The following is a 16,346-nucleotide window of genomic DNA, read 5'->3' as shown; positions in this document are numbered from 1 at the left end:
CTCCCCTAAGTCCACCTCTGGGAACAGATTAGAAACTACCTTATACGGAGTCAAATCATTGGTCCACCCACCTCAGTACTATAAACAGTGACTAGCAGTTGCTCTCCAGGATTTCAGACGGGGTCCCTACCAGGCCTACCCAGAGATGCTGGGGATTGAACCTAGGACTTTCTGCATGTAAAGTAGATGCTCTACCACTGAACTATGGCCCTTCCTAAAGTAGAACTTTCCAACATGGGGGGAAACTCTTAGCTTCCCTGAAAAGTGGTCTTGACTTTTACTCAGGGCAACTTATTAGTCACTATGGATAGCAGGGAGCTGGACTCAATGGGCCTTTGGACCTTTGGCCTGATTCAGCACCGCTCTTCTCATGTTCTTCTCCCATGGAAATGAATAGAACATGGACCACAGGTAGGTAGTTAGCATCTAATACACCCCAGTCATCTTAGGAAACAAATGAATAATGACTACCATAATTTACCTTAGGTAGCTTCTTCCTATTGAGGAATAAAGGCACGGCATCCCGACCTGAATTCAGTGGTATCACTTCTTTTATTTCAATGGTGTCATCGGCCAAAAAATAATGTAGCACCACTTCTCGGACATCCCCAAACATGCTTTCTGTGTCATCCCAAACACCATAAAAACGTAAAACGTGTCCGTCATGCTCCAGAAATTGTTGAAGTGTATCAAAGCGCTCATATGGACGTAAAGGTTTCATACTATCTATCAACTGCAGGTCAGGAGAGAAGAGGTAAAAGCTTTTCTTGTGTACAGAAACATCTAGTTTTCGTGATAAGCATTATTTCTACACATTTCAGCAGCTTTTAAAAATGTATTCCTTACAGGAGCCACAAGGGTTCGAGTCAGGAACGCCCACTCTCTTTTGCCCCTTGTGAAAAGTCATTCAGGATTTTCACAATGGTGGGGTATATGTCAATTGGGTTAGAGCAGGTGGAATATATGCTCAATGTAAACAGGCATCTAAATAGCACTTTCACCATTAAAATAGTTTCCGTAAAGTGAGGTGCTTGAAATCCACTTTTAACACTAACTTATAAAACTGAAAACCCTCAGTAAATAGCAATACTTCTATGACTACCTTACCATCAGGCAACATATTTTTTTTAGCTATGTAATTACCTGTGGAAGGGGTAAAAGGTATGGCTTTTTTTCTTCCTGAAGTTTTTCCTCCCCATATAAAGCAATACTAAACAATAAACTAAACTGTGCAGTCCTTATTAATCAACTGAGGGTTGTTTCTGTTCTCAAAGGGGACCTGTTAGTATACTTTAAAATTATTAACTTAACTTGTTAGATCAGGCAGAGCATGATATGGAGATGGCAGAGATAAGGACAAAGAAGAGTCAGGAGTGGTGGGTGGAGGGGCTGGGAAAGAAAATATGTGAAGAAGAAATTGTTCATGTCCAGAGCTGGAACATCCTAGTGATGAGACAAAACAGCCTATGGGAAGTCCATGTGGCTGTGGACTACAACTCCCATCAGCCTCAGCCAGCATGGTCAACACCAGGGATGAGAACTGTAATCCAAAACACCTGAAGGTTACCACATTGCCTACCCCTGCCCTAGGCATTGTACGAGCAGCATCAGAATAAGCTTGTGTGCTTTCAGACAGCTGAACTTTTACCTTCAAATTACACTGAAATAAACCTGGGTGAATTGGGGGCAGAGGAAAGGAAGAATGAAGGAAGCACAAAGCAAAGAGAACCTTCTAATTTCTTCAGAACACTTACTGCTGATATTGTGACATCACAGAAGCAAAATGCAGAAAGGGCAAGAGGAAGACTGGGAAAGGAGTCAAGGAGGAAGCAGGGATCCAAGATAAGAAGGGATGGGAAAGGAGATCTTTTTGCCTCCCTATCAGCACACGGGTCCCAGCCACTGGTTAATCTGCCTTGATGTTGCAAACTCAAAAAGTAATCATCATAAAACATTAAAAACTAATGCAACAGCTGTGAGGAAAGAGAGAATTTAGTTTAGTTGGGAAGGACGTAAGTGGTAGGAGAGCTGTGGATATAGCAGGCTAATAGCCAAAGCAGTGTAGTAAATAAGAGCTCTGGACTTTGGCCAGGAGGAGCTGAACTGAAATCTTTTTGCTCAGCTATGAAACTTAGTGGGTGGCCTTGGACAAGTCACTATCTCTCTGCCCATTGCACAAAGTTGTCGTGAAGCGAAAGTGGGACAAATTCCAGGTAAACCAGCCTATGCTCCTTGAAGGAAAGATGGAATAAAAGCATGATGCAAGTAATAACCTAGAAGATGTCAGTACTCTGAGGAAAGTTTCTCACAGGGCCTGGGAACCTGAAAGTACATGCTGCTGCTAAAGGGAATGAGTATACAGAGTGCAGGGACTTTGAATTTCACAGACAGACAATAAATCATTATACCTTGTATTAAAGATGACCATAACAAACCAATATTGCTGTTGTTAAACAGATATTTCACAAGATACAAAGAGATGAAGACATAAAAAGTAACAATATGGTAGGTGTTCACTTGGTGGAGGGGGGGAACAACCCATAAAGAAGGTGAATCCAGGGTGCCACCACTGAGAAGGCCCTTTCCCTCACTTCATTTGGTGGGGACACACAGAGCAAGTTTCCCATTATATGGGGTTTATGGATTGCTTGTGTTTATTTATTTCATTGCTCATTGCTACATGTACATCTCCACTTTTCCCTTCAAGATGGCATGCACGGTTTTCACCCCCACTCCATTTCATCCTCCCAACAACTCTGTGAGGTAGTTTAGGCTGAGAGATGATCACTGGGACAAGTTCACCCAGTGAGCATCATGGTGAAATGGGGATTTGAATCCGAGCCTCCAAGTTCCTAGTCTAACACTCTAAACACCACACCACATCAGTGTTATTGACTACTACTATGCTTTTCATGTCTTTCTTCTGTGTCTAATTTTTATGTTGTCTTTCGGGGGGGGGATAGTTCTTTGTAACTTGCCTGCTTTATTGATAACAGCTTTAAGTTTAGTTTTCAAGAAAAGTAGAGTGTAAATGCCAACACACAGAGCTAAAAGATACTACAGACGCCACTCACTTATCAGTGAAATATACTGTTGAAGGAGTTATATTCTACAGTGCATTATTATAACAGAGAGATGAACAATTCTCTAAATCTGCCATGGACTGACGCAGCAGTCCTCCTGGAGAATAGATCACAGTTAGATTTGCCCGATTTAGCTGGGCTTAAGATATACATTCCCAGTCAGTTATTTTACATGCCAGCTAAAACACCAAGTATGGTAAATAAATAACAATGGCAATATAAATAGAAATATAGCTTCCCCAGCAGTTGTTATATGTAGTTCAACTAAAAACAGTTCCATCACAATTCCTTTTAGAGACAGAGGAACGGATAAGGGAGGAAGATTAACAATGCAATTCCATACATGTCTACTAATAACTACCTACATGTCTTACTCAGAAGTAAACAGACATACAGGAGATTACACTGTAATCCAATTAAGGCAATATAAAGCTATGCTCTGTGGCTTATTGTCATCAATTTGCAGTGCAAAAGATTTTTATTTGTTTATCAAAATTTGCAGTTCGCAAAGGACAAAGAATCATCACCCTCTTCCTACAGTTTCTGATTCCTTTTGCCTCATGTCATCCTGCAAAAGAACTGTAATGCTGGCATAAGACAGGACAAACAATACCATAGAAAGTGGCTTTGAATGCATCTAAACGTTACTAGTATCAATATGCTTAAACTAGGATCACAATAAAATTTGCCATTCAGAAGGTTGCCATTCAAAAGTTAGATTGTTGTCATCCCAAAATATATTACAAATTGGAACTATAATAATTCTGCATGTTCATGCTCATATTTTAGACTACAGCTAGGTTTCTGACAAACGACACTGAAGGTCATCAGTAAAATGTAGAAGGCAGGTTATGCTTGGCCAAGATATGACAGATCAGGAGATTTATTCTACTTAATCTCTCTCTGGAGTATTTATTTATCACTATGTTTCTCTCCCAGGCTTTAAAACAAACTTGCTATGAATACATTACACCCTCATTCAGCAAAACAAAATGTCTACCAAAACATTCAGTGGGATCAGCAGGAAAACAATTGAATTGGAATTGTACTACAAAGGATATATAGATGGACAAAGTAAAAGTTTCATATACTGGGGGCTTTTTTTGCATTTTTTATTTATTTTAGAAACCTGAAGGCCTACACTCAGCATCAATTGCATCAGTAAGTAAAATCTAGCTCACATCTTCATAACAACTTTACACTGCCTTTCTGGTTTTTGCACCCTAGAACCTAGGTATGCTTTTCCCGCAACACTCAATGACTATCTGCTTTTCCTGGCGGATGCTACCCTGATTTTCAACATTCCATGACTTAATCTGTCTACTCAGGAATAAGAATATATGAGAATATTCTCTGACATTACAGCTACTCAACCTTTGGTGACAAGAGAGTTGCAGAAACAGTAGGAAAAATTCTAGCTGCTTCTTGCCCGCGTCTCTACAACCCATTTCCCCACAATTATTTCCTTAGCTCTCTGCTTCTATATGTACCTCTTCATAAATTGTTCAATTTCCCCAACCATGTGTTATCTGTTACCAAAGAATCTATTTCCCTCTTCCTCTCAACAATATCTCACTTCCCATTACTTCAGCTCTGTAGTCTGAACTTTCTCCTCTTCCAATCTCCTCTTTCCTCCACTCCATTATCTCTTACTACTCTTCCCTTGACACCCATTTCCTATGTCCCTCTTCACCCTTTTCATCATCATTGTTCTTCCTTTGCTTGCTAAATTCCTTGTTATTTCCCCTTCAGGCTCCATCTTTAGTCCCATACTCCAATCCACCGCTTTATTTTCCAACATCTTTCCCTAGTTTTCCCTCAGGTACAAGAAACCTAGGTATCCTTTCCCTCAGTTTCGCAGGCCCTCTGGTTGCTTACTGGTATCCTGCAAGATAAACTAGCGCTTTTGTGAAATGAGTGGTTTTCAGCCATAACATGGGACCTTTCCTCATCTCTCCTTTTTTCGTATTGTGCTTATCAGCCCATTCTTCCTTCAGCTACTTGACTTGCACCTTTATTCTCACTCACCTCCCTAGATTTCTTATTCATCAATCCCTACTCTATTCCATGTGAACAGAACACAACAATTCCTATCCCTGGGAACTGGATGGGATCTTTCAGCAACCTCATTTCCTTGGAGTCCCCATTACTGCAACCCCCTCTTGCTTCCATCCGTCTTTCCCTTAGGTTTCTGCTTCTAAGGCCAGGGGTCGCCTACTAGGTCCTCATCCCTTTACCCACTCTGCCACTGGACCGTCTTTCAGTTCCCTACCTCCTGTGTCTCCTCCTTATTCAGTGTCCCCTCCTTAGCCTCATTGCCTACCCAGAGCTCCAGTCTCTTAGCCCCACCATCCTGCCAACAGCCCATCATTTCTCCAGCACTTAAGGCCAATGAATCCAGATCTCCATCAGTTCAACCATATGGGTTACTATCATCTAAATGACTGTTTATCTGACAAGGCTACCCTTGCCATATTATATTACATATTATAGACAAGCAGGCATTAGACATCAGTAAACATTCAAGATTTTTTTTTTTTTTTTTTAGAATTCATCTCTACTAGAAAGAGAGCACATCCCTGTGTCTGCTCTCCTTCTTTTCTGCAAATGGTATTTATGCGAACATGAGATGGGGTACCTATATGTCAACTAGTCACATTTATTACTGAATTAATCAAGTTTTTCAGCTCAAATAGCACTGATCTGTATACATAACCAGTTCTGCAAAGGCTCTGGGGAGCTTAAATAATAAACTGCAAAAACCTTTTTGATCATCGGTTGAAAGGTCTCAAAAAGATGGGGAATAGGGTCTGTGTGTGTGTGTGAGCAATAAATTGATTAAAGTAACAAATCACATTGCTTTTTCAGGGAGCTTTGGATTTACAGTTCATTAAACACCATTTTGGATGTCAGATTCATAGCAGGGAATATGGTATATACATTTTAAATAAATAAATTCAAAGAAAAACAATTTCTCATAACATGTACTGTACAAGATTGTGAAGTTCAACTCAGAAGGAAGCCTCATTGTGTTCAATGGAGTTTATTCCCAGGTACGTACACAGAGCTGCAGTGTTAAAAAATAATTATAAGCATTTTCTTTTCTACTTTTACAGTTTTCACTAATCTGCTGTTCAATATTTATTTACATATGACAGCAGTATGCTATATAAATGCACCGGACTTAACAATAGCCACTAATGTCTACCGATTACAGTAGTATGCTATGCACAAAGCAAAATGAAAGAAGGAAACCAGATTTTAACAGTCTCATTCATCACCGGATGGATTGAAAACACTGGATTTTACATCAATGGTAAATATAACACTATGCAAACACAAATTGTGTGCTATTTTGCATCCATCATCTGCTCTGCATTATGAAGAGAACAGAATTCAAGTCAAGAAATATGCTCAACAGTTTTGGGCTGAAATCTTATGCACAGTTATCTGGGATCAGCAGTGGCCTGTGTGATGGGGCAGCGCCTTCTCAGCACAAGCATCGCTGCAGCTTGCCTAGATGATGCTGAGGCCAGGGCTGCATAGATGCACTGGTAGACTCAATTCAGCGGCTCACTCAACTCCACTGCCATCCTACCCCATCCCAGTACCATACAGTAGCAGTGGCGATGGTGTCAGGACGATGGCTCTGCAGCTCTGCCCCACCATACTGCTTCCTGGGAGGCATAAGCTCCATTGAATACAATGGATCTAACATCTGAATAAATATGCATGGGATTGTGCAGTTATTACATTATGTGGCCTGTTCAGATAAACTTTTTACCTTAACCGGCACATTCTGGATTTGTTTTTCTTCTAAAATAAAATAAATTCACAATGTTAACAACTCTGCATTTGAAATCCCCTGGTGTCAGGGACTGGGCAGAGGAGGAATGATGGAGACCACCTCCCCATCCTGGCCCTCCCAAGGAGGAGGGAGAGAGTATAGATTTACAACAGGGGTTTGAGAGAAGTACAGTGGCACCTCGAGTTACAAACACCTCAGGTTACAAACGCTTCAGGTTACAAACTCCGCTAACCTGGAAGAGTTACCTCGAGTTGAGAACTTTGCCCCAGGATGAGAACGGCAGCAAGAGCCCCCATTAGTGAAAGCATGCCTCTAGTTAAGAATAGTTTCAGGTTAAGAAAGAATTAAGTCCGTAACTAAAGATACCACTGTAGCAGCTCAGAGGCAGATGAGGGGGAAAGCTGGGAAATCATGGGAGAGCCAGAAAAATACCCAGCTGGCATGTTGTCATTAGAAAGCATTCCGGACTAGGAAAAGCCAGATTGTAAAGATGGGAGCCTGGCCTGGTTTGGAAAAGGAAAGTGGGAAAGATCCCCTTATGCAGGGATCAATCGGCTTTTGGGATATGGATTTGGGCCAGGAGGAGCTTGGAGCTTTTGGGGCCTTTGGACTTGGAGGAATTGTGAAACAAGATTTGGAATACTTTGTGGGCCCTAGCCTCAACTATGGAAATCTGGCGGACTTGTTAAGAAGGAATCTAAGCATCTTTGGGCTGGAGCTCCCCCGAGATCTGCTTTTTAGCATCAAAGATTATCAAGAAGATTGGCAGAAGGGACGTCAAGAAGAGTTAAGAGCCTCGGATATAAGATCTCCAGGTTGATGGACTGTTGGAGGTTGATGGAACTGACGGCAGGGGCCGAGACCGGGGAGGGGAGACGGTGGAAGAAAATTGGGAATTTGAAGTGTATATATGGAGATTAAAAAAAAAAAAATTAATGAGAGATGGAAAAATCGTGGAATGAAATTTTTATGACCCTAGGGGAAATGTCTTAAGAGATCAAGTTCAAATATATTAGTTTTAATGAGAAATAAGATTAAATAAAGTAAAAATGGATGGTTAATTGGTGAAAGAAGAGAATGTAAAATTACAGTATATTAAGATAAATTATTAGGATAAAAACAAAGATGAAGGATTTGCTGAAATATTTAACTGAACTAGAATACATAGAGGGGAGGTGTGAGGAGGTCAAGGAAATAAGCTAAAGAAAGTAAGTTATGTAAAGGTTTAATTTGTCCTTTTTTTGATTGTATGTATTTTTTTCCCTTTTTTATCTGTTTTTCTTTTTTTATTTTTTCTTTGATGTGACTTGTTTTTATGTATTGTTTTGTTTCCTTTTTTGTTTCTCTTTGTAACCTTTAAAATTTGAATAAATATCATTTTTTTAAAAAAAGAAAGCATTCCAGACTCTCCATCTCCCAGAACTTGGCAAGCCTTAAAAGTAGGAAAGCAAAGAGCTCACAGACAGAGGGCATGTAGCAGCACCCGTAGAGGAGATGATGAGAATGATGAATGAGGAAGTGGGAGAGACGGGGGGTAGAGATTCACTCAGGACAACAACATTATCCAAGAGACTGGGTCCTATAGCCTCTCTCTGTAAAGATTGAAATAATAAAGTATGGTAAGGTAAGAAACTTTTCCTTGTCTTTATACTTTCCTGGGCAACCAGCCGGGAGCCATTGACAGCATCCTGTCACCTGTACGAGAAGGGGTTTTATCATAAGCATGCTATAAAAAAACATTCCGATTATTTGGGCAATGCAACCAAGCATGTACTTAACCAGCACTGCTAGAGCTAACCTTCTGACGTTCTTTGGTATAGGGATCATCTGGACACTTTACTGGACAGTTCAATCTGACTCCCATTTTCCTCAAAAAGTTTTTGGTGAACTGATCACAGTCTATAATCCTATATCTTCGACCATAAAAGATTAGATCTGTATCGATGTTGAAATTATCTACAGTATAGAACTGATCTTCATTAGGAGGCGGAAGTGGAACCCGATGACGCCGAAGAATTGTTCCTGTATTGAAGAGGAAATGCAGTTAATATCATATATTCCAACCTCTAACATTACACTAAAGTTACTTGATATGGAAAATACTGTTACTGATATGAAAAATTGAGACCCCCAAAAGAATCATAATAATTCTAAAAGCAGAAAACAAAACAGTTTTTAAAAAATTATAAAGTTATAGCACATTAAAGAGATAAGAAAAAATGATATTCTCTTAATACTTGTATTCCAACATATTATAAATATGTACTTTTACTGAAATCTATCAGTCTGCATTCCTAAAAAATGAACTGTGAACCAAAAGCTAACAGTAGTCACAGCCAAATAAAAGAAATTAATTCTAACTCCCAAAATCACCGTACCAGTTTATACATTTGACAGAATCAATTGCTGAATCTCTTTCAGGCTTCATCAGAAAATTCAAACAGTATCACATATTTGAATACTTATCCATCTTAAAAAAAGAAAAAACATATAAAATTAACATATCAGAGGATTTAGCCTAGGTTCATTATTAACATGCTGTTTTTCTTTGTGCAGCGTGTTTCTTTTACATTCTCTGTAGCTGCTCCTGGTCAGTGAAACTCCCTGCCTCAAGAGACTCATCTGGCCCCACTTCTTATGGCATTCTATTGCCAAGTTAATAAGTTTTCATTTAGGCAACCATTTGGTTTGCCTTCTGCCAGAGTGCTTAATGTACAGTGATGTACAGTGGTGCTGTGCTATGTTTTTAGTTTAGCTTGTAAAGGTATAGTTTGATTTTAAACTGCATTTAAACTGAATTTTTCATATAGTGTTGTGAGCTGCCTTTAAAGAGTAGAAAGGCGTGTTATAAATCCAATAACTGAATACACACATAGATAAAATGCAACCATCCACATGCAACTAGAAGTGGTTTTACAGCTTGATATTTGAATAACTGCAAGCCCTGAAAAAGTGGCCCTATGTCTGAAATATTAGCATTGCAGTGAGTGGGGAGGAGATTCAGGGCAGTGGCAGAGAAGAGAGTCATCGTAATGATTATGAAAGTTATAATTTTTTAAGAGTATTTAGGAGCATTTATTTATTTATTTATTTATTTGGTCTCCAACAACAGACAGCATATTTAAAAACCACAAACATAAATACATTACAGTACTACTGACACATTCCTACAAAAACACATGCCAATTCAGAAAAAATATACAAGGCAATCCCACTCTGTAAAAGCCGCTGGAAGCTTTCACAGCATACTGACTGCAACATCATTATCATAGTCCATCAAAAACCACAGGGAAAAATGTGATTATTTTTTTTAATTTGGCACCAAAAATATGTCAGCCAAGGTGCTGGGTGGACTTTGCTGGGAAGAGCATTCTACAGATGAGGAGCTTAACTGAAAAGGCCCTCTCGCTTGTCAGGGAGAACTATCCATTAAGTTTTTCTATAAACCTCCAACACTTAAAATTGATAATAATATCAAAACAAAGCTTTCATGGTTTTTGCCAAGGAGACAAAGGTTTTGGAATAATGAGAAAATATGCAGAACACAATGAATAATCACAAAGGTGGCAGAGCAACTTTTAAACTGCTTGCAGGGGAAAAGCCAACAGGAGCTGAGGAGGGTGTGGTTTAGAAAGAAGATGGAAAACTTTATGATAGTTTAAATGGCGGAGGGATAGAACTAGGCATTCAGATTACAGGGCATGTGTTAGCAATTCAGAGAGGCCAAAGCTCAATAGCCTAAAACGCAAGCACAGAAGACATTTGGAGAGATATACTATATGTAAGTGTATATATGCTAATGCTATAAGCCTCCAAGCCAAGATGGATGAACTGGAATGCTTGGTCTTAGAATACAGTTTTTATAGAGTGGTGGAACGAAGAGAATGGTGGGACATCTTGTCTGTGGATACAAACTTACAAACTCTACAGGAAGAGGACATACAGGCAATAAGTGTTGTTCTGTACATCAAAAGACAATCTAGAGTCCAGCAAGCTAAAAATCCCCAAAGGGGAAGAATCCTCCATAAAATCACTGTGGTTGGTGATGCAGCCCCCCAAGATTAGTTTAGTCCTGGTGGTGTGCTATCACCCCTTGACCAAAATGCTCAGAGTGATATTGAGATGGAGAATGAAATCAGGGAGGCATCCAAAAGAGGAAATGCTGCAGTAACAGATGACTTCAATTACCCTCACATAGATTGGGTACGTGTGTGTTCCAGTCAGGACAGAGTGGTAAATATTCTAGAGACACTAAATGACTGTGCCTTAGTTAGTGGGGCAGACACTATACAAGATATTTGATAGCATTTATTGGTGAATTCCACACTTCTTTGTTTCTTTTACATGTGCTTGGAAAAGGGATTTTGGGACGCTAGACTTAGTGATTGTTGGATCAATTCATCAAGCTCTGATGGATGATTTAGAAGGACTGGATCCGGCATCACTTTCGCTGCCTGTGTGTGCCAGTATCCATACTCAGCAGAGTTACATCTCAATGCAGCTCCTTCCTTGGAAGTGTCTTCAGGGTTGAAGTAGGCAATAAACACTCATGGACACCAGAAAGATTCAGTCAAGTATAGAAGGTTTACTTCACAGGCATAAAAGCATATTGGTAGCAAATATATACAGGCATTCACCACTGCCGTGGTCAAGGCATGCTTAGAGTCCAACAAGAGTCCAAGACTCTCTCTCTGTTTCTCTCACCGCAAGGCGCAAGCAAGAGACTCACAACAAGTTACACAGAATCATTGTTATCAGCATTTCCTATCACACTGCACCTATCCAAAGAACAATTCCCACAGAAACTGTCCTAGCACAGACAAAAAAATCTCAGCCTTCTGCTGCTTCTTGAAACTTCTTCTGTTTCTAGAACAAATAATTCTCACAGAGAGAGAGAGAATATCAACACCCCCTCTCATTTTTACAGAAACAATAGGGACCATGACCATGTAAGAAGTACTTACACATCACGCACTGCAAAACCCCAACATTTTAACCAGTTCAGCATGTCTCTGAAAAACTAAGATTTGGTTACACACCAGCAGTAATCAGTTTGCTTCCTGGATGTCCACCACACCGAGGAATCGCCAAACTGAAACACCATACTCGACACTGACTCCCAGTCAGGCAAGCAGGACCAGTCACTTTATACAAAGCACGTCAGCTCCTCAGGTCTTGAAGATGACCACTTAAGACAGTAACTACAAATAACAAAAACATGTTCCAGCCCCCTCCAGACTATTACAGTGCAAGTACTTACAAACCCTACTCAGGACCCTAACAGAGTAAATTAATCTGGTCTACTCTATTGAGAAATATACAGCAAACTTCCAGTACCAGAATGATACAGCTCAAAATCCAATGGCTCTGAGCTATCCGCCTCAGTCTTGACACCACTGGCTGTACACACAGTTGCCAGTCAGACTTCCTGACACTGACAACTTGGAACAGCTACCTGGCTCCAAAGAACCTCAGAGACACCTCCAAAGACACCTCTTCACAGCCCATGGTCAAAGAACAATGAAAACACTTGCGCAACCTTTTCAGAGCTACTTTTCCTGTTACTTTAGAATTGCTAGCTTCTCTGCCATACCACCACTTCCTAGTGAGGCAAACATAGAAACTTGTGATACACAGAACACCATCTTTCCATCTCTTTCTCTCTGACTTTCCTCCTCCCTTCACGTTTGGGAGAAAATAGACTCTGCCTTTTGGGGAAAGAGCTGAACACCTCTTGGCTTCTTCACTAGCCTAAGAAGAATAATCACAGAGAAAATTGCTCCCCTTCTGGGAATTCTCCTCCCAGAATACCGAGTCCACTCTGGCACAGAGCAAGAACCCCCTCTGTAAATAGCAGACATCACTCCATATGTTCCTGGAGATTTAACAGTTATGGGCACTATACTCAAACTTGACTGCACAGCTTGCACACTTGCATCCCGTACTGCTCCAGAGGGATACAAAACACTCCTGCTTTCAACTCTGCAGGAAACTGACCAGCATTACTAGACTGCTGTTGGAGCAAACCAGCTACCATCTACACAGCATCTGTGGAACTCACTGCCACTAGACTATAAACACCACCACTTCGGCAAAACCACTGACCAACTAGTTATGCAAAGCACAAGTCGGCTCTTCCTGAATTCACCTCAGGAAATGGGAAACACTAAGCATCCAGCTGTTGTCTTTGTCCATGGAGTTTTCTTGGCAGGGATACTGGAGTGGCTTGCCGGTTCCTCCTCCAGCCGAAGAATTGATGCTTTTGAATTATGGTGCTGGAGGAGACTCTTGAGAGTCCCATGGACTGCAAGAAGATCAAACCTCTCCATTCTGAAGGAAATCAGCCCTGAGTGCTCACTGGAAGGACAGATTGTGAAGCTGAGGCTCCAGTACTTTGGCCACCTCATGAGAAGAGAAGACTCCCTGGAGAAGACCCTGATGTTGGGAAAGATGGAGGGCACAAGGAGAAGGGGGCGACAGAGGACGAGATGGTTGGATAGTGTTTTCGAGGTTACCAGCATGAGTCTGACCAAGCTGCGGGGGGCAGTGGAGGACAGGAGTGCCTGGCGTTCTCTGGTCCATGGGGTCACGAAGAGTCGGACACGACTAAACGACTAAACAACAACAACAACAAGCATCCAGCTTAAGCCCAGAAAACACAGCTTGTACAAGCTTACCCCACCTGTTGGGTACCCCAAGATCTACTTGGCACAGCCTTTAAACAAACATTGTCAACCACCGACAACATCACCATCTAATCAAACTGCAGTACCCCTCAGGGCAATACCTCTCCCCTCTGGGAGTGGGAGTGGCACCTGCTCCTTGCTGAGTAGAGTGTGGATGATGACACCAGCTCTTTACCATGGTCTGAAACTGAAACCATTTGAGCTGTTACCTGGAACTAGCCAGTCCAGAAACGTCTGGTAGCTGAATCTGGCCCAATTCCAGCCAGTCATCATTAGAGTGAGATTGATGCCCTGTCGAAGGCCTTACACATCTTCTCCCTAGATGCAGACAGACTAAAACAAGCAAACTTCCAGCTTGTGAGCCTGAGGGGAAATCAACCCCCTTCTTCTGCTTCTGCCTATCACACACCAAAATAAAACTCAGCCTGAGCTAGTTATTCAAGGCAACTCTGCATTTCAAAGCAGAAAAACAGATAGATAGCCCTGCCAAACTCGACTCAGCGATATCAGACACCACTTTTCAGTTGTGAACTCCTGAAGTTTTGTCCTCTATTTTGAGAGAACTCCATAAGCAAAATATATTTAAACAGTACACATTATATACACAATTAAAACAGGAGAAACTTCAGCAAAAAAAAAACCCTCTCCTCTCCCACTCACAGCTTGCAGACTGTATCTGAGCTCTACATCTGAGACGGTGAGATTTATTGCAAACTTTACTCCCCCCTCTGAACCAGGGGAAAACCAATTAACATTTTACATTTTACCTTGTGTAAATCGGAAACTATTGCCCAAGGCCAATGAATTATGTTCTGAATATCACCATATCAACAGAATTCACATCTGAATTCACATCTGAAATTCAAAGGTATCCCAACTGACAGACTTAGTATTGTGAGATTGTAAAATATAAAAACAAGAAAACTTAATCTAGTACAAAATGCTGTCTTTCTACTGTGTCTCAATCAACATGATTAAAATCTGCCTGCTGTTTCTCAGAGAAATGCATACATCTGATTGCAGACTGTGAGGTCTCTCAACTATCAATTTCATGATATCATAATTCTTGTCTTATGACCGGGTACACTATGGTTCCATCTCTACTACTCCATTTAACACTGCTGGGGTGTTGCGAGTCTGCAATCATCTAGAAGGGGAATTTGAGTGATATTAAAACCTGAAGTGGCCAGCCACATAGCAAAGAAAGGAGAAAATGCCTTCTGCTAAAAAGGAATGAAGGAAGCACTTTCTGAGTATTCTTTTAAACTATTTTTAACATTTAGTAGCAGAATGCTGTTCTACACTTCTACACTCTGCATCACATTTTTCCAAGAACTGCTTTGCAACAAAGGATCCAGGATAAGCAAAGGGTATCATTCTGGCTCTTCTGGCTCCAGAGAAGAGCAGGGGACTCAACACAACTCAGACCCAATTGTTTTGTGATGTCCTTGCAGCAAGACTGCAAATCAATACTTTCCCTTTGGATGAACAAATTTTTAAGAAGGTACACAGTGCAGTGTGGTGCTTTGTGTAACCTATAAATTTCTGAAGCAGATGTTCTTCCTCCAAATTTAGCTAAACACCAATTAAAATCACTGGTGTTCTGGCTAGCTTTCCCTATGTTTACTTGGAACTAAGTCCCATGGATTATATAATAACTGTCTAGTAAGCAATACTGTCTTCTTACCATCCCACTGTACCTCCGTTCTCAAATAAGCAATAGTACACATGTGGGGATGTCTCCCTTGGCACTGGATAGATTTCTCCTTGCCTCCTTCAAGCCGTTTTTACAGACCATTCCTATGCATGTGTATGCGTAAGTAAGTCCTACTGTATTCAGCAGTGCCCAAAGAGACCATGGCTGCACAGGATCACAGGAATACATTAAGTGGCAAAACTCTTTATTAAAAGGTAACGGGAAGACTGTTACAGAACAGGTAGCAGTATTGCAAACAGAAATGCTGGAGCATTACCAAGCATGCAATCAACAAGCCACTCCTCCCACAAGGTACCTCAACAGTGCTCTTGCACAGGATGGGCTAAAGCAGCAATCATGCTCATCATCAGAAAAATCAACAAAAATCAGAAAAGAATGAGAAAAGAATTCAGAAATTAATAGCAATGGCACTGCCTGGACTCTCCACAATAACTGAATGAATAAAGGACTGCAGTTCTAGAGCAACCTACAGCTGCCACTATATATACACGGATGGATGAACCAGTTAGTAAATCAAAGCGTACTTATTATGGTAGGCTGTCCAACAAACAAGGTACAAAATATGAAATAGAAAAATATAAAATCACAGCCTTAATGGAACCAATTCTTAATGGTGGCTCTTACAAGGATAAACCCTTAAAACATAATTAAAAAAAAAATACTCATGCATTTCTTCTCCATTAAACTGCATACACTTGAATCTGCAAGGAAATATACTGGTGCTAATAGGCAAAGATGGAGAGGGGCAATGTTTTGACCCAGAAACATGATGTTAATAGAGACGTGACTGATTACTATACAGTACTGACAGCAGGTCAAACAGGGAAAATGCTGGTGTATAATATGCAGCAGATGAACAAAACTCTGGGCTCCATAAACAATTTCATCCATAAGCAAAATCTGAGCATTAGGGACAACCTTACTTTTAATGCTTGTTATACACATCAAGTCTGCATCTTTTCACAATTCTTCCAGTAATTATTTCATTACATCTGTATCTCCTCCAGCAATTTTCAGTGCTCTCGGTGCCAAATTAGGCAAAAAGTTACAAC

General features: G+C 40.6%; 1 protein-coding gene across 1 annotated transcript in view; it reads right to left on the bottom strand.

The window, feature by feature from the left end:
• The window catches only part of EFHC2 (EF-hand domain containing 2), a 58,007-nt gene that overhangs the window by 28,198 nt on the left and 13,463 nt on the right, over positions 1-16,346 (bottom strand). Inside the window, exons 4-5 of the mRNA XM_079974517.1 lie at positions 8,690-8,913; positions 482-733 (exon numbers count right to left, since the gene is read on the bottom strand). Coding sequence (XP_079830643.1) covers positions 482-733; positions 8,690-8,913 — 476 coding nt within the window. The remainder of the gene's footprint in view (positions 1-481; positions 734-8,689; positions 8,914-16,346) is intronic.

This window comes from Podarcis cretensis (genome assembly GCF_951804945.1).
Source record: "Podarcis cretensis genome assembly, chromosome: 4".
Lineage (NCBI taxonomy): Eukaryota > Metazoa > Chordata > Lepidosauria > Squamata > Lacertidae > Podarcis > Podarcis cretensis.
The sequence above is the reverse complement of the archived record's forward strand: the minus strand, read 5'-3'. Positions and strand labels throughout refer to the sequence as shown.